Source organism: Puma concolor, chromosome B4, assembly GCF_028749965.1.
Source record: "Puma concolor isolate L17-30 chromosome B4, mPumCon1.1.hap2, whole genome shotgun sequence".
NCBI classification, from domain to species: Eukaryota; Metazoa; Chordata; class Mammalia; order Carnivora; family Felidae; genus Puma; species Puma concolor.
The window spans coordinates 52,469,471-52,491,955 of NC_141673.1; the positions used below are offsets into that span (position 1 = coordinate 52,469,471).

General features: G+C 41.3%; 1 protein-coding gene across 2 annotated transcripts in view; it reads right to left on the reverse strand.

The window, feature by feature from the left end:
- The window catches only part of TBC1D30 (TBC1 domain family member 30), an 85,782-nt gene extending 64,368 nt beyond the window's left edge, over window positions 1-21,414 (reverse strand). Inside the window, exons 1-2 of one of the 2 annotated variants that reach the window (XM_086712902.1) lie at window positions 20,686-21,414; window positions 15,680-15,844 (exon numbers count right to left, since the gene is read on the reverse strand). In XM_086712902.1, the coding sequence (XP_086569028.1) occupies window positions 15,680-15,844; window positions 20,686-21,373 (853 nt within the window). In that variant the 5' untranslated portion in view covers window positions 21,374-21,414. The remainder of the gene's footprint in view (window positions 1-15,679; window positions 15,845-20,685) is intronic. The other variant, XM_086712903.1, reaches the window with a different exon arrangement.
- Window positions 21,415-22,485: the final 1,071 nt, after the last annotated feature.

Sequence of the window (22,485 nt, forward strand, 5' to 3'; positions counted from 1 at the left end):
CTGAGGTAGCATGCTCGGTCTGTCTTATCCCCTAGGCTAGCTAAAGATAGACAAGGCACCTCATGCCTGCTGTAAACAACCATCTGCTCGGTGCCAGGAATTTGTTTTGTATTGACCCAAACTCCTAACACCACATGTCTTCAAAACCCTCTTTTCCTCACACCCATGAGTTAATGTTCACAGTTTCATGGTCTCTTTGTGCACTCCATCATGCTTGTAAGCCTTCTGATCCTAACAAAAACAGAGCAAGGACCCTTACTTGGGGCTCTTGTCTCCTCCCGGACATTAGCCTCTCTCACATTTTAATCCTGTGTCTGCTCTCTTGCTGGACAAGAGAACTCCAGACCCAGAGTCTACACAAATCCCAAGCAGGCTCCAAGCTCAGCATGGAGCCCGACATGGGGCTCAATCTCATGAACCATGATATCATGACCTGAGCCAAAATCAAGAGTAGGACTCTCAACCGATTGAGCCACCCAGGCACTCCCATCATTTTAAAAAGGCAAAAATCCCAGGACACCTGGGTGGCTCAGTCGGTTAAGTGTCTGACTTTGGCTCAGGTCATGATCTCATGGTTCATGAGCTCGAGCCCCGCATCAGGCTCTATGCTGACAGTGCAAAGCCTGCCTGGGATTCTCTCTCTCTCCCTCTGTCTGTGCCCCTCTCCCACTCCCCACCTCTCTCAAAATAAATGAATAAACTTTAAACAAAAAGGCAAAAATCCGATGTGTTTTTCATTTTCCTATTTGACTCCTCTATAGTAATTTTATGCACAGCCATGTGTACTTTACAAAAGTTCTTGAGAACTGTTCTATAAAAGCTAAAACTGCACCTCCTTGAAACAGTCTCTGTCCTCCAACAGCTTCTTCTGCACAGCTCTCCTTTGAGGACTCTGTTTCTGGCCATTCCACACACTCCTCCCCAACAGCCCCACGAGGTGCCCCTAAGGGATCTCAGCTGCAAGCACTTATTAATGCTTCCCAAACCTTACCCAAACCCCCAAGCCCCCAGATTCCTCCTCTTCCCACACCAGCCTCCTGGTCCTACACAATCTCCTTCCTAAATGTCTCACTGCCTTTCCTCCATTCCCACGGCTCCTTCTCCCAGAGCCCATCAATTCAACTCATTTATTGCATCAGCCTCCTCCTGATACTCCTCATGTACACTCTCCCTCTGCAGCCTGTCCTCCTCACTGGTGCCAGAATGACCCTTGAAACACAAAACTCCAATCACATCACTCTAGTGCTCAGCAGTGATGCTATAGGACACAATGTAAACTCCCGCCTCAAGCTCTGCCCCTTCCCTCCAGCCTCCAATTTTATATAATTTGTAACACTAGATTACTGAAAGTATCACGAATATCTGATGCTCTCACAACCTCTGCACCATTATCTCTACCTGAAATGTCTCCCAACGCCTCCCACCTTCACCCACATGACATGTGTCTATCATTCCTCTATCCCGGTTCTTTGAGATGTCTCAAGGAGGATGTGGGGGACTCTCATCTTTGCTCCTATCTCCCTTTGAGCAGACAGGCAGGTGCCTACTTTCAGATATAATGTGTGTCCCCACAATATGTATACATATCCTCTTCCCAACTGTGACACATGAGAGACGAGCCATCTCCTTGCATGCTACTGGAGAAGAGTAAGCTATGCTTTCCCAAAAAGCTAAAAATGTAAAAACACCTAATCATGATTATTCAGTATCTCCTGCTCCAATAACGCCACCCCATCAATTTTTTTTAAATGTGAGGAGCCTCAGCAACCTTCACAGTTGCCTTAAAAAGGTACGTATCCAAATGCTGATGGAAAAGGCAGCCTCCAACCCTTCCTACTGCAGGAATAAAGGCAATAAGAGTAAATGATGCAGCCAACACTATTCTAACCATGTCACATACTTTAACTCACATAATTCTCATAATGAGAAGTAGGTATTATCATCATCCTCTGTTTACTGATGAGAAAACTGAAGCACGGGGGTGTTAATTAACTTGCATGAGATTGCACATCCAGGGAGTGGCAGAACTGGGATTCAAGTTCAGACAACACAGAAGTCCTCCCGCCCTGGGTCTGTGGTTTCACTTTCCGTGGTTTCGCTCACCCACAGCCAACCACAGTTCAGAAGCAAATGATGCCCCTGATGTATCATATCCTGACCTCATCTCATCATGTAGGCATTGTATCATCTCACATTATCACAAGAAGGGTGAGTACAGTACACTGAGATAATTTGAGAGAGAGAAAGAGAGAGACCACATTCACACAACCTTCATTAGAGTATATGGTTATAATTGTTCTATTTTGTTATTGTTAATCTCTCACTGTGCCTAATTTATAAATTAAACTTCATCATAGTTGTGTGTATGCATAGGAAAAAACATAGTATATACAGGATTCAGTACTATTCACGGTTGTAGGCATCCACTGGGGGTCTTGGAACCTACCGCTCGTAGATAAGGGAGGACTACTGTACAGAGAACATAAATTTAATACTGGTTTTAAGAAAGCCTAAGAGAGAATGAGAACTCCCCCTGCTGGCTGTATATTTTTCTCTTGTCATAACTGATAGCAAGGACACCAACCAGGAAGTCCTCAGTCACCAACCAGCTGAGTGAGTATTAGCAAAGCTCTCAATTCCTCTACCCTTCACTTTGCTCAACCATTAGGTTGGGAGTAAGTAGAAATCAGATTTAAGTTCTCTCCTGGTTCTAAATTATGATGCCTTTGAAAGATTCAGATTTTTCTTTTTAATTTTTTTAATGTTTATTTATTCTTGACAGAGAGACAGAGAGAGACAGAGCATGAGTGGGAGAGGGCAGAGAGAGAGGCACACACGAAAACCAAAGCAGGCTCCAGGCTCCGAGCTGTCAGCACAGAGCCCGACGCGGGGCTCAAACTCATGAACCGCAAGATCATGACCTGAGCTGAACTCGGCACTTAACCGACTGAGCCACCCAGGCGCCTCCAGGTTTTTGTTTTTTTTTTTTTTTCTAAACAACATCTTCTGCTTTTTTCAAAGCCCCAACAATCTCTAGGAAGTCGGAGGTTCAAAAGCTGTTACTGTTTCAAATATTCTACAAACTTGCAGTATGTGTAGGAATGAGCAAATTAGGACAAAACAGAAAAAATAATCCTAAGCTGCAAGACACTAAAGAGTTTTGTTTTTTTTTTTAAATGAGAGGAAACTATGGCTAAAAATACTGTAAGCAATTACAATCCTGTTGCTTTCATCTAGTCATATTCTCACTAAGTTACTTCAGGGCAGATCAAACTGCTAATTATATATCAAAATATGCCTAAATCTGTTACCCGTATTAACAAAATTGTGCCAAAACTCACGGTTCTGCCACCAAGTTCCAAATTTAAGGCAAATCTACCTTAAGATTTTTTTAAAGAGTTTATTTTTAAGTAATCTCTATGCCAATCTGGGGCTTGAATTTACAACCCTGAGATCGAGAGTTCTACACTCTGCCATCTGAGCCAGCCAGGAGCTCCCAAATCTACCTTAATTTAAATGCTAACTTCCTTATATGTCAAATATATCTCAGTAAAACCTGAAAAAAAATGCTAATTTCTTTTTACCTTCTGAACTTATGAAAAAGGAATATGCACATCTGAGTGAAGAAGACAGACAGAAAAAAATTGCATGTAAATCTGGTCCCCACCAAAACCACACTAAAATTACAGTACAGGGATCTTTATCGTAACCCTATAAGGACCAGGAAACAAAGCAGCAGAGACAACAACAAAATGTTGAAGCTCAAAAAGCATATGGACAAGTAGAAACTGACTTAGAGCCTACAAAGCCAGATCTCAGATTGACAAGGCAAAGCTTCATTACATCACATATTCCACAAAACTCAGAGATGGACAGCCAGCTCTTGAGGAGGCTTACTAAGGAGAACCTGGAGGAAGCTGTTGAGAAATGGCTGCATCCCTACATCCTCCCCTCTACTTCATGAGGTTGGGCAATTACTCCTCTGTCATCCTTCCAAACGTTTGAAGGTTTCCTTTCTGAAAAGGGTTAAAACAAAGAGTTGCTGGACAGCCAGCTGACGGTGAGTACCTGACCTAACACAAAGGGACTCAGCGACCACCTGCATGCTGACTGCTGAAGGCAGAGATCCCAGCGCTTACGCCCACAGACCTTCACGACCCAAGCAGGAGGTCAGCAAGCTCTTCCCTGAGGAAGCTGAGCAGCCCCAAAGGAAAGACCTGAAGGTACTTACCTGGGGACCCATCCAGGTGACTCTTGAGCAAAGCTCAAAATCAAGAAGCCTTACTGGACAGTTCAGAGTTCAAGTCACTATTTTAGACCCCCACACTTAATTACAAGCAGACAGCCAAGGACTACTAGATATCTGAGAAAAGACTGTAAATATAATAAGTTTTGAAAGTTTCTTTCCTCCTTGTATAATCTCTTTCCTCCAAATTGTTTTCTGTTTGTCCATTTTAGTCTCTATCATTAATATCCTTGAAGCAATAAGAAAATATATAAATCTATAAAACAAGGGTAGGATACTATATATAAAACAAACAATCAAATAACAATCCCCCTAAAAGGAGGTCTCAATAGCAGGATGGGAAAATAAAGTTGAGATAGTCTGCAAGAAAGTAAAACAAAAAACAAAAAGAGACCAAAAAAAGAGAGATGGAAAATAAGAAAACAAAGAATATTCAAGAACTAATCCAGAAGTTCCAACAGCCAAAAAATAGAATTCCAGAAAGAGGAAAAAGAAAAGGAGGAAGGAAAAGCATCAAAGGAATAATTTACATAAATTTTCCAGAACTGAAGGATGTAAGCTGCGTGACTCAGAGTCTATCAAGGCCAGGCACAATGGGTGAAAACAGACCCACACCAAGCAAAATAAGAAAGAATGTGATCATTTCAGAACACCAAGAACAAAGAGAAGATTCCACAAGCTTTCGGGGGGGGGGGGGAGTCCAGTACAAAGGATAAGGAATCAGAAAGGCTCCAGACTTCTGAAGAATGGGAGAAGTCAACAGAGGAAGTATGAAATTGTCAAAGGAAGGGTCTAAAAAAGACATCTTCATTCCTGCACAATTTCCAAACTTCTACCTCACAGGCACCCTTGCTCGAGGGGATACAGGCAATGATATAAAAAGAATAATCAGGAAAGAAGAAAACGTGGGATATGGGAAACAAAAGATCCAACACAGGAGAGAGGCATAGAGAGGGAAGGGAAACCCCAAGGTAACAGCTCTGTACCAGACTGAGCACAATCAGTCCAGATTGTAGCAGTGTGGCTCAAGTGACAGTTGTATTGATGGCAGTCAATGCAAGATGCTTCCTGCTACTGGACCATCTTTCTAACTCAAGGACAGAATGCCTGGGAGAGCAGGTCCACATTTTCATCTGGACTTGTTTATCTCACAATGTGCTGAGGAAGTGGTCACCCTCTCCTCCCCTCCATGCCCACAAAAGTGTTGTGTTTTGACCTACTTCTGGAAGCAAGAGCAAGTCATGGAAAGCTTTGAATCAAAAATAAAAAGCAGGCCATTCCCCCAACTTAGCTGATCACGCAGCAAATAGCCTAAACCTCGGCTCTGACAGATGCCACAAGCCTCATTTATCACCTTGCTCCCTGACTCCCCCAGAAGGGGGTCCTGTGCATTCTCAGGAGTACCCAACACCAGACTATGACCCAGAGCCTGGTTTATCTCTTGGGAGCCTTTATCTAACAGAGGCAAACATTAATTACCCTTTCTGTGTACAACTAGGCTTGGGCTTGCTACTCAGTTTCTCAAAACTATACATTATTTAGGAATTTACATAGCATTTTCTTACTACAAAGAAAAGTAAGAGAATGTGAGGAAGAGAGGAAATTTCAATCAGGGAAGAGCACTCAGGGTTTTCTAATGTTCTAGTAACTGTTACTCAATTCTGGTAAGTAGATATCCACATACATAGAACTTTTTTTTTTTTAATATATTTCTAATATACATATTTGTTAAAATACTGTTCTTTATGATGATACATTCTATAATAAAACATATTTTAAGTGGTAAGTGAATTCCTCTTTAAATCAGTAGAACTGTTTTACTATCTTGAAACACCAAAGGAACACAAAAATTAGTCTTTAAAATTTTGTGTCCATAAATGTGACAAGGTATGGGAAATGGGCAAATCCTATAAATTTTCCAAAGCTGATACAAGAAGAAATAGAAAATATAAATAATCCTATAATTATTTTTTAAGTTGAATCCATAATTTATTTTTTTTTAATTTTTTTTTTCAACATTTATTTATTTTTGGGACAGAGAGAGACAGAGCATGAACGGGGGAGGGGCAGAGAGAGAGGGAGACACAGAATCCGAAACAGGCTCCAGGCTCTGAGCTGTCAGCCCAGAGCCCGACGCGGGGCTCGAACTCACGGACCGCGAGATCGTGACCTGGCTGAAGTCGGACGCTTAACCGACTGCGCCACCCAGGCGCCCCGAATCCATAATTTAAAACCTTCCTACAAAGAAAGCTTCAGGCCCAAATATTTTACCAGTGAATTCTATCAAAAATGAAAGAAATAATTCCAGTCCTACACAATTTCTTCCAAATAATGGAAAAAGTGAGCACACTCTATAGCTTCTTTTAGGAGTCTCCCAAAACCTGACAAGAGCATTACAAGGAAAATCATAAGCTTGTCACTCATGAACATAGCCATAAAAATCATCAATAAAATATTATGAAAAACAAAGCCAGAAATATATGTATATACAAATACATACATCTCGTGACCTAATTAGGATACTTCCAGGAATGCAAAGTTGTTTTAACTTTCAACATATTATCTCAATACAGCAATAAAGTCGTATGATAAAGTTCAACATCTTAGCAAATTAGATAAGAGAATTTCCTTAATTTGATAAAGGACTTCTATAGAAAACATTCAGCAAGCATTGTACTTAATGGGGAAATGATGGGGGGAAAAACTTTCCCTCTGAGATTGCATCTGAAAAAAATTTCACCCCATTATCACTACTTCTATTCAATATTATCACGGAGGTCTTAACCAGTGCACAAGAACAAGAAATGAAAGAATGGTAAAGAAAATTGACATAAAACTGACCGTAATCACAGATAATAAAGATTATGTTCATTAAAAAAATACAAAATGGGGTACCTGGGTGGCTCATTTGGTTAAGCATCCGACTTTGGCTCAGGTCATGATCTCAAGGTTCGTGGGTTCAAGCTCCATGTCAGGCTCTGTGCTGACAGCTCAGAGCCTGAAGCCTGCTTCAGATTCTGTATCTCCCTCTCTCTCTGCCTCTCCTCCACTCACACTCTACCTATCGCTCTCAAAAATAAACATTAAAAAAATTTTTTAACACAAAATAATTTATCAGAATGCCTTGTTGGCTCAGTCAGTGGAGCTTGCAACACTTTATCTTGGGGTTATAAGTTCAAGCCCCACACTGGGTGTAGAGATTACTTAAAAAAAATAAAATCTTAGGGGCGCCTGGGTGGCGTAGTCGGTTAAGCGTCCGACTTCAGCCAGGTCACGATCTCGCGGTCTGGGAGTTCGAGCCCCGCGTCAGGCTCTGGGCTGATGGCTCAGAGCCTGGAGCCTGTTTCCGATTCTGTGTCTCCCTCTCTCTCTGCCCCTCCCCCGTTCATGCTCTGTCTCTCTCTGTCCCAAAAATAAATAAACGTTGAAAAAAAAAATTAAAAAAAAAAAAATAAAATCTTAAAAAAATTAAAATAAATAAAAATTAAAAAGAACGTACAGATAATTAGAATAAACAAAAAAAGTAAGATTGCTAGATATAAGGTCAATATGCAGAAAACAACCATATTTCTATGTACTGGAAACAAACAGAAAATGAATTTCCTAAAAGATACCAATTTAAAATAGCATCAAGAAACCTTAATTACCTATGAATAAATCTAATAAAAGACTGGTAACACCAGGACCAATTGTTGGCTACTCCAAATCTGCCCTAACCTGTTTTTTTATTTCCCATAGTACTTATCACTTTATCACCTTCTTACATACATAAATATTTATTGATTCTTAGTGAGCAGGTGACCCAGCTAGGTCAAGGAAAATGAATTATGGAACTTTCTGGAACTGTAGAAAGAACTTTGTGCTTTCAGGTAAGGTTGATTAATTGGAGCTGCCATAGTGGCCCTTTTGGTGTTATTTGGTGCAGAGGAAAGCACTGCTAAGGGATGAAATCATATTCTTTTTTTTAATTTTTTTTTTCAACGTTTATTTATTTTTGGGACAGAGAGAGACAGAGCATGAACGGGGGAGGGGCAGAGAGAGAAGGAGACACAGAATCGGAAACAGGCTCCAGGCTCCGAGCCATCAGCCCAGAGCCCGACGCGGGGCTCGAACTCACGGACCGCGAGATCGTGACCTGGCTGAAGTCGGACGCTTAACCGACTGCGCCACCCAGGCGCCCCGAAATCATATTCTTAATATGATTTCATACTCTTAATATTGGGGGGGTGCGGGGTTTTTTTGTTGATGGTTTGTTGTTTTTTTTTTTTTTTTTTTTTTGAGAGAAAGAGAGAGAGAAAGAGACAGAGTGTGAGCTGGGAAGGGCAGAGAGAGAAGGAGACACAGAATCTGAAGTAGGCTTCAGGCTCTGAGCTGTCTGAACTGTGAGATCGTGACCTGAGCCGAAGTTGGACACTTAACCAACTGAGCCAACCAGGTGCCCCTTAAAGATACTATATATAGGCAGCTGTATCTGATTTAGTTACATCTGAAGCCACATCCTTGGAATTTTAATTATGTGAGCCAATCAATTTCCCTTTTCACTTAAATCAGCTTGTGTTTCTGTACTTATGACTGAAAGGTTTTTCACTATTACAATGTTGTAACAAAACAAAATGATGGACTGAAAAACAGTGCATTAATCGTTCAAAATTATATTTATGGATAATTTATGCCAGCTTATGATGTTACACGAAAAAGGTAAATCCATAATAATGGAAAGTTTGACAATTTCGGATACAAAAATGTTATGTTGTACGCTGACTTTGGAAAAACTTTGCATAAAAAAACACATGAATAAATATTCAAAACTATGAAAAAACGTCTTTCGAAAGCGATTTTTCCTCTTTTCATACTTTTGTATTTTCCGAAGTTTCCATGAGGAGTGGGTTATATTTTTAATACATATTTATTTTATTACATTTATTACTTTTATTGTACCAATAACACATTCTACAGTAAAACCTTGGATTGCGAGTAACTTGTTCTGCAAGTGTTCTGCAAGACAAGCAAACATTTCTAATTTTTACTTGATAAATGTGCCATGTCTTGCAATACGAGTAGTACATGGCACCTAATGTCACATGATCACAGCCGAGCCAATGGTTCTCCCTTTCTTTCTCTCTCTCTCTTTCTGTCTCTGCAGGATTGTGGGTGATTGTCAATGCAACAGCACGTTTCCACAAAAACCTCAAAAGGGGGCAAAAGCAAGTGTCATTGGATAGGTTGCTTGTTAAAGTTGCACAAAAAGAAAAAGATTCCATTGAGCCAATAGACAGCAGTGATTCCATTAGTGATAGTGAAAGTCGTCCTGCAGAATAACCCTCCTCTCTCATCTCCCTCACATCAGCCACAAAGGTTTTCAAAGGTCAGTGCAGGTTAATTTATTTTTCTTTGTATTTTGTATTTTATTCATTGTTTTGTATTATATTACAGTATTGTAATCATTTTTATATGAATATTTTTGGGTTCTAGAATGAATCATCTGAGTTTCCCTTATTTCTTATGGGGAAATTCACTTTGATATACAAGTGCTTTGGATTACAAGCATGTTTACAGAATGAATTATGCTCACAAACCAAGGTTTGACTGTATTTATTTTATTGAGATATAATCCACACACCATAAAATTCACCCTTTTAAGCTCTACAATTTAGTGATGCTTAGTATATTCACAAAATTGTGTAACCATCACCACCATCTAATTGCAGAACATTTTTGTCACCCTAATAAGAAACGTATACCGTGAACAGTCATTCTTCATTCGCCCTACCCTAGCCCCTGGCAACCACGAATTGACTTTCCATTATTATGGATTTACCTCTTCTGGACATTTCAAATAGAAGCATACAATATGTGGACTTTTGTGTCTTGCTTCTTTCTCTTAGCATAACGTTTTCAAGGGTCGTCCATGTGTAACATGAATCAGTGCTTCATTCCTGTTTATGGCTGAACACTATTCCATCGTATGGATATACCACTTTTGTTAATCCATTCACCCACTGATAGACATTTGAGTGGTTTCCACTTTTGGGCTATTATGAATAGTGCTTCTACCAACATGAACGTCCTCATTTTTGTGGGGACATACGTCTTCAATTCTCTTGGGTAAATACCTAGGAGGGGAATGGCGGGTCGAGTGCATTTACTTTTATAATCTGTTCTAAAAACACAGAGAATTGTTTCTTAGCAGAAAATGTTGAATGTCGATGCCACCAACCTGAAGCCACACAAATTCCTCCTCCTGCCACAGAGAAGGCTACTTTAGAGAAGATAACCATAGAAAAAAAAAAGAATAAGGACCACTACCATTCACTATTTGGCAAGTGTGTCTGCCAGGTATTTATGATAGACAGCAAGATTTAGTCACAGTATTAAAGATGCCAGACACATTGATCAAATGAGGCAGTAAGCTGTTTAAAATTCCTGTACTTATTGACAAGGCTAAAATAAAGACAATACTTTCATGAATGTTCACATTTTTTCCACCTTCTCTCTTACCACAGTTTTCCAATGACAGATTTTATTACTTGCTTATACTACCATTTCACAAACTCAGCCAGCATAACTTAAAAATTTACTACACCGATGCAGAAAATTATAAAATTAGGAAATGCTGATAGTTAAGATAGCCTCCTTTCTGCCTTCAGGAAAAATAATCAAGTCACATAATAAGCAAACCACTTAACTTTAACATCAGAACAACAACAACAACAACAAAAAGACAACAGATGAACTCGTGGCCAAATATTCATCTAATTATCCCATTGTCTTAAAGCCTTGAGGGTGATTTTCCTGCACGCCTGCATGCACGTAATGAATAGTGACACCACTATCATTCTTATTATTAATTTTACTATTAATATTAAATTGGTTACACCAAGGGTGCCTGGGTGGCTCAGTCGATAAAGCGTCAGACTTCAGTTCAGGTCATTATCTCACAGCTCATAAGTTCAAGCCCTGCATCTGACTCTGTGATGACAGTTCAGAGCCTGGAACCTACTTTGGATTCTGTGTCTCCCTCTGTCTCTGTCCCTTATCTGCTTATGCTCTCTCAAAAATAAATAGACATTAAAAAATTTTTTAATAAAATAAAAAAAATAAATTGGCTATACCATGGTTATCTTTAGACAAATGGTTAAATACGGGGGAACATATGCTCTTCTACAAGGCAAATATTGATTCTGCTTTTAATCCCATCCTGTTTGAAAATAAAGCAACCTCAGTCACCTGGGTGACTCAGCCAGTTAAGCGTCCAACTTTGGCTCAGGTCATGATCTCATGGCTCATGGGTTGGAACCCCATGTTGGGCTCTGTCCTGACAGCTCGGAGCCTGGAGCCTGCTTTGGATTCTGTGTCTCCCTCTCTCTCTCTGCCCATCCCCCACTCGCACTCTGCCTCTCTCCCTCTCTCTCTCTTTCTCTCTCAAAAATAAACGTTAAAAAAAAAAATTTTTTTTTTAACGTTTATTCATTTTTGAGAGACAGAGAGAGACAGAGTATGAGTGGGGAAGGGGCAGAGAAAGAGGGAGACACAGAATCTGAAGCAGGCTCCAGGCTCTGAGCTGTCAGCACAGAGTCCAATGCAGGGCTCCAACTCATGAACTGTGAGATCATGACCTGAGCCAAAGTTGGACACTCAACCGACTGAGCCACCCAGGCGCCCCCCAAATTTTTTTTAAATAAAGCAACCTTGGGGCTCCTGGGTGGCTCAGTCAGTTAAGCACCCTACTTCAGCTCAGGTCGTGATCTCATCACTCGTGAGTTCGAGCCCCGCTTCGGGCTCTGTGCTGACAGCTCAGAGCCTGGAGCCTGCTTCCATTCTGTGCCTCTGTCTCTCTCTGTCCCTCTCCTGCTCACACTGTCTCTTTCTCTCAAAAATAAACGTTAAAAAAATTTTTAATAAAAAATGAAATAAAATAAAGCAACCTCTTTGACATCGGCCATAGTCACCTCTCACTAAATGTGTCTCCAGAGGCAAGGGAAACAAAAGCAAAAAATGAATTATGGGACTTCATCAAGATAAAAAGCTTCTGTACAGCAAGAAACAATCAACAAAACTAAAAGGCAACCTTCAAAATGGGAGAAGATATTTGCAAATGACATAGCAGATAAAGGGCTAGTATCCAAAATCTACAAAGGACTTATCAAACTCAACACCCAAATAACAAACAATCTGGTTAAGAAATGGGTAGAACACATGAATAGACGCTTCTCCAAAGAAGACATCCAGATGGCTAACAGACACATGAAAAGATGCTCAACATCACTCATCATCAGAGAAATACAAATCAAAACCACAATGAGATAGCACCTCATACCTGTCAGAATGGCTAAAATGAACAATGCAGGAAACAACAGAAGTCGGCAAGGATGTGGAGAAAGAGGAACCCTCTTACACTGCTCATGGGAATGCAGACTCGTGCACTCTGTAAAACAGTATGGAAGTTCCTCAAAAGGTTAAAAATAGAGCTACCCTATGATCTGGCATTTACATTACTAGATGTTTCCCCAAAGAATATAAAAATACTGATTTGAAGGGACACACAGTCCCTGATATTTATAGTAATATTATCAACAATAGCCTAACTATGAAAAGAGCCCAAATGTCCATCAACTGATAAATAAAGAAGATGTGGTATATACATATATGTATGTATATATACATACATATATGTATATATATACATACATATATACGTATATATATATATACGTATATATATATACATACGTATATATATATATGTGATAGAATATTATTCAGCCATCAAAAAGAATGAAATCTTGCCATTTGCAATGATGTGGATGTAATTAGAGTCTATTACGCTAAGCAAAATAAATCAGTCAGAGAAAGACAAATACCATATAATTTCACTCATATGTGGAATTTAAGAAGCAAAACACAGAGGGAAAAAAAAGAGAAAGGCAAGCCATAACACAGACTCTTAACTATAGAGAACAAACTGAGGGCTGCTGAAAGGGAGGTGGGCAGGGGGATGGGCTAACTGGGTGATAGGTCCTAAAGTGGGTACGTGTTATGATGAGTACTGAATGTTATATGTAAGTGATGAATTGCTAAATTCTATTCTTGAAACTAATATCACACTATATGTTAACTAACTGGAATTTAAATAAAAACTTGAAACAAACAAACTAAATAAATAAGTAATAAAGGGATTCTACTGTAAGGCTTGGTGTAAGAAACCATAAAATGCAAGCAGTTACAGCATATGTGTTTGAAATAAACACAACCTAGTCATTTTGGTTCATAATCCATACTTACTTATAAAATCATATCCTCTTTGGCATATCAATAGGAAATGACCCATTTTAAAAAAAGGTTAAAAAGTTTTATATTATATTATAACATGTTATGAAAGGGAGAACATCACTTATGGAAAGAATTATAAGGACTGAATCCATATATAGTAGGGAAAATGAGGGTTATCTGGACTTCTGTATATTAAATACAAAAAAGTCAACATACATGTTGTATTTGAATGCATCACTGCCAATCACTGCTAAAATGAAAGCTCAGTTATTCATTACAAAACAGTGAGATCTAAATTCTTTAGAACTCTTAAGCATCTGAGTGGCTCAGTCGGCACCCCTGATCCACTGTCATTTCTTAATTCAACAAAAAACATTGTCCCATTTAGTAGAGTCTTATTACCAAGGTGATAATGTAACTCGCAAGGTTAAGAGGCATTAATCCCATACTCTATGAAATACGAAACAGTGGCTGGATTTAAAGAGACAAACTCTAAAATACATAGGAAGGCTGCATTCAAATTCACAATTGAATTAGGTTCTCGTGAACACGTTTTTCTAAAAAGACACAAATGCCTGTCCCTTTATCAGTCAAGTAAATTCAAACTCTAAATGATTATCAGTCCCTGGTAATTATCAACCCGTGATCCTATGCCAGCCAGACATTCCCCTCTGTCTCCTAACACTGGTTCCATCCCCCGCTTATACTTTTTCCCACATCCAAACCCCATGCATTTACCACTTCGTGCTTTTAACGCCTGGTACAACAGTAATAATGGTAGATGAAAACACAGTTGAAAAGAGAAAAATCAAGGTATTTCAAAATAAAGGGAAAATAACAGAATTTCTACTAGACACTTGTGAATCAATCAGAATCCATGGAAAAATATCAAATACTTATAACACAGGCCAACTTTTTGTAGATAGATACACATATAAAATATACACACATGTGTATGTATATCTATATCCGTATCGTCCTTCTCTAGCTGTTTCAGACAAGTGCCTAGCTCTGGAGAAAACCCTATTCAAAATCAGTCAATTCAATTACTTCCTGCTCCTTGTATGGACCATTATATCATTATGATAATTACGTAACATTCTGTTCAATTTACATTAGGTTGAAACCTTCTTTAGTAGACAGCAAGAATAACAACTTGGGGATAACAAACAGTGACATAATAAAACAGGAGGAGGAAAACATGGTATTTACTTTTTATAATAAACATAAGAATGAAGTTTAAGCCATTAATTTTATTATCTGAAACTAGTCAAACCCTGAAAATTGTCTTATGAAAACAAACACATCTTAATTTGGAATTTAAAAAAAAAAAAAAACTCTAAAAGGTATCACTTCATATATAAAATGTAGTGGGACAAAGAAACAAAATAAAGCAACTTTCACATGCACCCAAAAACCTGTCACAGGCATTTGATCAAAACATCACTGGTGCCTAAATTTGCCATACCTGAATATACTGTTCTGCCGTGCTGCATGTTAATAAAGAATACAAAACAAAAATAGGGAAATGTTAGCAGAATAAAACATAAAACTATTGCATGGAGAATTAAAAGATTAATTCACAAGGTTTTACATCCTGTAGCTAACAAGGATCAATGATTTAACATGTTTAACTCAGGTAACAAACCACACAGCTCTTAGCTGTGAATGGATGACCTATGAGACAGATTTAACTTATTAAAATATTTCGTCTTTTTTAAATTTCAAAGCAAGTGTAAGTTCCTGTTATAAAAGGGTCCTTTTTTAAAGCCGATGTTTGATTCACTTATAAGAGTGACACAGAGAAGAAGAGAACAAAGGCCTTTTAGGCTGTGTCTATTTGATGCAGTTCTAAAAATATTTTAGTCATTATTTAGCATCAGGTAAAAATAACCATTGTCAAAATGAAGTACGACTTCAAATCTAGAATAATACAATGAAGTTTGTAACATCAGACACGTACTATACATTTTTACAAAACAAAAAACAAAAACAAAACAAAAAATCCCAGGAAACTGAGTTGTTCATAGCTCTCAGTTTCGATGATAGAAGCTTCCATTTAAAACTTTGCCATATATTCAAAAACACAACGACTATTGGCTCAGCTCCACTAAGATTCCAGACCCATGTGGCCAAAGGGATAACCCCCACTCCAGCACTTACTCCGCTTCTGGGACACAGCCTGCAGGCATGCAGTCACGATATCGCAGTTTCTCTGTACTTTATGCAGAAGCCTATCTTTTCGCTTCAGCTGCCGAAGTAGCTTTGCAGATTGTACGCCAATTCTATAATTTAGCTCTTGAAGGATTGTCTTCAGTTCATTAGTGTCTATCAAAGAAAAAGAAAAATAAGAAAATAAATACCGTGAGAAGAATACAAATTCCCATGTAACACTTACCAATCATAGGACGAATATCTAGAACATCCATTTAAACCAAGTAATTCTGGCTTCTCACCCAGGATTACATGCACGTGTTCAGCTGAGATATTCTGATCAAATAAATCACTCAAACATTTCCTGCCCTGGCCGTGAGATAATTACTGTAAGATAAGTTTTATCTTTGAGGCTACTTGCAACATGTAAGCAAAGACTCTTGTCACATTTAGCTCAGGTTGCAGATTTGCCTTTCATTGCCTGAAAATTGGCATGTATATTTTGTATCGTTAAAGTGCTCAGAAGGTAAGCTTACAAGAAAAGAATCCTTTTGAATCTGTTACATCAATGGTAAATCTAACAGCTGATAACACTTTTTTTAAATAAATGTTTATTCATTTTTGAGAGAGAATGTGTGAGTGGGGGGAGGGGAGGGACAGAGAGAGAGAAGGGGACAGAGGATCTGAAGTGGGCTCCAAGCCGACAGCAGCGACAATTCGAGTTTCAAACTCACGAACCTTGAGATCATGACCTGAGCTGAAGCTGGACACTCAACCGAGTCACCCAGGCACCCTTGATAACAAATATTTTCGTTTGGTTTTGTTTTAAAGTTTATTCATTTGTTTTGGGCGAGAGAGAGACAGCATGAGCTGGGGAAGGGCAGAGAGAGGGAGGGAGACAGAGAATCCCAAGCAGCTCTGCACTGCCAGCATGGAGCCTGAGGTGGGACTCAAACTCACAAAACTGAGATCACGCCTGGGGCTGAAACCAAAAGTGGGACGCTTAACCAACTGAGCCACTCAGACGTCCCCTGATAACAAATGTTTTTAAAAGCACTCAGCGGGGCGCCTGGGTGGCGCAGTCGGTTAAGCGTCCGGCTTCAGCCAGGTCACGATCTCGCGGTCCGTGAGTTCGAGCCCCGCGTCGGGCTCTGGGCTGATGGCTCAGAGCCTGGAGCCTGTTTCCGATTCTGTGTCTCCCTCTCTCTCTGCCCCTCCCCCGTTCATGCTCTGTCTCTCTCTGTCCCAAAAAAAATAAATAAAAACGTTGGGAAAAAAAAAAAAAAAAAGCACTCACCTTTGTAACTGATCCGTTAAAAGTAAATAATATAACCACATTTTCTAATGTAGATGAATATAGCAATATTCGTTTGGTTTTAAATATATAGTCTTCCAATAGCTTGATTGTTAGGTACAATATTTCACTTTAGAAACTCAGTAGTTTTTCAAATATGATAGAAGATACATTTCCTTTACACAGATCAATTAAGGATAATTCTACATTCATAAAATTAATATTCCCAACAGCTGTTTTTCCACAAATGAAAAAAGACTTGGGAATCAGAACTATCAGCAATCTTTATATGAATAATCATTACAATTTGGGAGTTTCGTTTGTCACACTTGGTATTATCATTAGTCACTGGAGTGTAATCTGCCAGTCAGGCAAGAAGCTTCCATGCAACTCGGAATTGGCTAGGCCCTCATTAGAGATCCTGTGTGGGATTTGGGTCTATTCATTTTTAAAGGGACTTTGAGAAACTAGAGAGGATCAAAAGAGAACAAAAGAAGTATTCAAAAGCTAAAAAAAGAAAAAAAAAATCCAGAGGTCAAAGAAAAAGAACTTTGGGGGTCTGTATAACAGAAGTACAAGGTGGGCCTTTAACAGCAATCATGTTTAGCCACATCCTGGAAAATGTATTAGACCATAAAAAGAACTCCCTTTGGACCAACCAACCATCTTTGTGATCTTAGGCAAGGTAGTACTCCCAGGCTCAAATTATGTTTAGCATACAAGACTATTTTGAGAAAGAAATGTGAACAGTCTTTATAAACATCAATATAAATAGCACTAAAATAAGAATAAGGGGTTACTCTGAAGAAGAGAACAAAGGCCATTTCTCTTACCTTGAGTTCAAACTTGGTGGCGCATACGGAAAAGTAAGAACACATTTAGGTTAAATGATAACAGTCGTGTTCTAAGGAAAATTAAATATGGAAACAAACTAAAAGAGGAGACCAGGGGGCTCTTCGTCCCTAGATCCCTTCCACAGAGCAAAGAGCCTTTCTTTGAATGTTTAAAATTTTTCCTTCCAGAAACAGAAAGGGTAGGAATATCATTATCTTGCATTTACATTATAGTTGTTTTTTTTTTACATTATAGTTTCCTTCCAACAAAGAGTCATTTTCAGTGACTCTTAAGGTATCCACAGCTCTGTGATGCTCTGAACTAAGTGTATTATCCAACATGGGAAAAATCTTCAGAGTTTACAAATGTCTTCTACAGCAGTATCTGCTGATAAAGCATCCTGAAGACAGGAATAATAAGGTCTCCTTTATCTTTGCATGCCCCACAACATCAGCCACTTTTGCTGTTAAATAAATAAGTGTTAAATAAATGAGGAAAAGACTGACTGACAAGCAGCGGACAATTTCCTCTCTAAGAAATTCCAGTGTGTATGTTGATAAAAATAGTATCTAAACTTTGTTGAGCATTTTACACACATTAACTTACATAATTATCACCACAGTCCTCTCTGGGAGGTAGGTGTTATTATTATCCATATTTGTAAGTGAGGAAAATAAGACACAGAAAGGTTAAATAGCTTGCCCAAGGGGCGCCTGGGTGGCGCAGTCGGTTAAGCGCCGACTTTAGCCAGGTCACGATCTCGCGGTCCGTGAGTTCGAGCCCCGCGCGTCAGGCTCTGGGCTGATGGCTCGGAGCCTGGAGCCTGTTTCCGATTCTGTGTCTCCCTCTCTCTCTGCCCCTCCCCCGTTCATGCTCTGTCTCTCTCTGTCCCAAAAATAAATAAAAAACGTTGAAAAAAAAAACACTTTAAATAGCTTGCCCAAGGTCACACAGCGAGTAATGAACAGTGGCAGGATATCGATTCAAGCACTCTGACTCCAAAGTTCACCTCCTTTATGAAAATACCAAGAAGGGAGCCAAGATTTCCTGAGAAACCATTCTGATGCTTCATATAAATAAAGAACCCACACACGCCAAATACCTAAATAGGTGCTAAAGCAAAAATCCTAATAGAGTGAAGAGGTTATCTACAAAGCATTATGATAGGAGGGACATTTTTTGATCTTGAAACAAAATCAAGTAATCTAATAAGCTGTAAAATTATTTATGCAGACAGCTGTTTGCACGTGCTTCCACCTGTTTATTCTTAATATTCTAATGATACTCATCAATAAAGGGGGTGCGTGTGGGTGCGTATAAGATTATAATATGGCACTTTTGTTCATCTTAACGGAGTTGATTCAAAGGAAAGAAAAGGTTAGCAGGCAACTATGCAATAAGGCTGAGACCTGGGAAAAACAGACTCTTGGAGATCTTGTGAATTAGTAGAGTGGTCACTGGTTTGAAATCCACAGGCAAAGCTCTTTAAACTTTAGCTTGCCAAATTTCCTCTTCCACAAGGAAATTGCCAACCCCCCAAATTTGCTCAGTAATGAAAAGTGAACGGCCTTGTAAAAGACAGAAAGGCAAATCATAATTCTTCAGAGTTGATTTTGTTGGATTCGGAAAGACCTATTGCCCCCACGGAACTCCTGGCATAAACACTCCGAGAACAGCCAAAAAACTGTGTAAAATTAAATGGCACTACTCCAGGCAAAGTCCCAGGCAGGGGGAGGAAGGCAGAAGCCATTTGTAACAATCAGCTGAGAAAAAAACCTTTGCTAGGAAGCCAAAGGAGGAAGTTGAAAGCTGTTTACACAGATTCGAGAAAGCAGACAGATTTATTCCTTTTCTGTTATTTATTTATTTTTTCCCCCCTGGCACCAGCTAGACTTACAATTGGGAGACAGGAGACCATTCAATAGTATTCTCTCCTTCCTTCCTCTCCTGGTAATTTAGCACAAGGACACTAATTCAAGATATGTTATGGCGGCTTAGCATCCGTTTTCCACACCTCACTTTATTATATAAATTGAGGTCTTGATACATCTATGAAAAAGACATCTGTAATAACTGTTAGTGCCTGAAAGGCAAGCTATTATGAACAGTTAAGGGGGGGGGGGGACCTCAGTTAGGACGTGAGCATCAGGGTCTGATAACAAAAGAAACACCAAATTAGCCTCTCCCGCCCCCCCTCCCCAAAAGCCACGTCCATTTTCAAATCGAAGGTACCAGCAGTCAAACCCTGTGCTAAAGCCAACAGCGTAGGGCCCTCCACTAATCCGTCGCCTAGTGAGCTTCCCGAAACCAGACTGACTGGCAGAAATGGAATTCATCCGCTCTGCTTAGAAACTGCATTATCGAATTATTCTGCCTCACTAGTTAAACACTATCCTAGTGGTGTGGCCAGGGAGGGTGGATTAGGAGAAATTAAAAAAAAAAAAAAAAAAAAAAAATCAGGCCCAGGAGTCGCCGGTCTTCTCTCGGCGCCCCCTAGGCAACCTGTGCTACGCGTACCAGAAACTCCCAACAGTCGAAAGAGCTGTTCAGGTGCAATTAGAAGGTGGGCTGCCTCTCCCTTCGGGGCTCCTGCAAACACGGTGCGCGCAGAGGAGCGGAGACCCGCCGCTACCACCCCCAACAACTGAGGTTCCACTGAGCAGCTCGAGAGATGCGGGCGGGGGCACAATAAGAACTGAGTTTAGCCACGAACCAGTGACACCACGGCCACTAGCCGCAGGTCAAAGGAGCCGCCCCAACCGTAATATCGGAGCGCCGCGCGGCTCAGCCAGGGGTGCCCAGGTGAGCGCGGGAGCGCCGGCGGACGCGACGGGGTGCCCTGCGGCCCGTCCCCGAAGCCCCCGAAGCCCCCGCCCCCGGCGCTCACCTTTCTGCCGCAGGTACTGCATCTGGTGCCGCTGGCTCGGCCGCTCCTGCAGCTCCTGCAGCTCCTGCAGCACCCGGGAGTCGCCGCCGCGGCCGCCCAGGAACACGTCGGAGCCGGAGGCCTCCGTGGAGCTGTCGAGGCTGTCGCGGCGCCGTGGGCGACCCCCCGGCCCCCGGCTCCCACCCGCTGCCTCCTCCTCTTCAGTGCAGCTGTACAGCTCGGTGAGCAGGCCGCTCACCAGGGACGCCGTGCGGCTCGTCCTGCCGCTCCGCGGCTCGCCGGGCTCCGGGTCCTCCTCGGCCTCCCAGGAGTCCCGGGAGCCTCGAGACTGCTCCGCCGGGGGCGCCCCGCGCAGGCACACAGACGGGGGCGCACCGGCCACCGCTTCCTCCGCCGCGTCCTCCCGCCCTGCCTCGGGCTCCTGGCGCCCCGTCCGGCCCCCGCCCGTGGGAAGGACCTCCATGGCCCGCGGTGCGCGAAAGCCCGGCTCCCGCCTCTCCTCCCGCCCGGCCGCGCCGGCCAGTTCCGGGAGGAGGCGCGGCCTCACGGCCGCCGGGGGTGCCCTGGGCCGGGCGCCGCGCCAGCGGGCCCCAGATCCCCGAGGCGCCTGACCTCCCCTCGGCGGGCACGCGAGCCGCCGCTCCGCAGCTTGGAACCGGGAGGAGCGGGGCGGGGGGCTGGGGGGCATACGGCCACGCCTCTGAACCACCTGGGGACACCTGCAGCAGGTGAGGCCCCACTTCCCCTGGGAACGCTACCTGATCCGCGTCTGGGAGGATGTGGCCAGAACGCATCAGGATGAAGCCCTTCAGCCGGAGGGGAAAGGGCCCTCTGGCAGCCCCCACCTTTACTTTTAAGCACGTGATTTAACTCAAAAAGGGGGCAATTCTTGCCTCCTAGTCAGCCACCTGCTAGAAATCCTGCGGGGGAGAGGTCTCGACGCCAGTCAATGGGCCGAGGCCAGGAGCTCCCTTATTCGCGTACTCAAGGCACAGTGCCCAGCCCTTCCCACCGTCCCACCTGATCCGGGCGCCTTTCAAGGCGCTCTTAGTTTCTGACAATAACCTTTCTGAAGACTTGGCTTATGCTGGAGATTTAATAACGCTGGGAACTTTCATCCTTCAGTGAAAAATCAAGTGCTAGATTAAGATCAACTAATTCCCAGGCACAAAACCTAACAGAGAATGAGGGCTTTAATAAATGTCCGTGAGATGACCGCACCAATAAACTGACATGGCTGATTCTGACAGTGAAATCAAAAGCTGACGGTGATATTCTGAGAGATGTATCTTTACATTACACCTCAGTGGAAGAACCCTGAGATGCCCCTCCACGGCATGTATTTTTGTGAATTTAGTAGGAATTCTCAACGTTTTTGACGGCTTTTTGTGTGCCAAATCCTGTTCTTAGTTCTTTGCACGAACTATCCCATTTAATTCTCACTTTAACCCTATAAAGCAGGTAAATATTGTGGGACTTTTTTTGAGGTATAATTGACTTAAAATTAAGTTAGTTTCAGGTGTCCAACATATGGCTTTGATATTTGAGTATATTTCAGAATGACCACAAGGATAAGTCTAATGAACTAACATCCCTCACCATACAGAGTTTAAAAGGTAAGTGCTATATATATCCTCACTTTTCAGGTGAGGAGCTGAGGCACAGAGGGACTAAATAACTGCCCATTCACAAAGAATAAAGTGAACTTCCCTTAATGCTTAAAGTGTCTGGCTTTCATTATGAATAAATACATATTCCATTATGGATTTTCATTATGGATGAACATGTATTTGTGTTTTA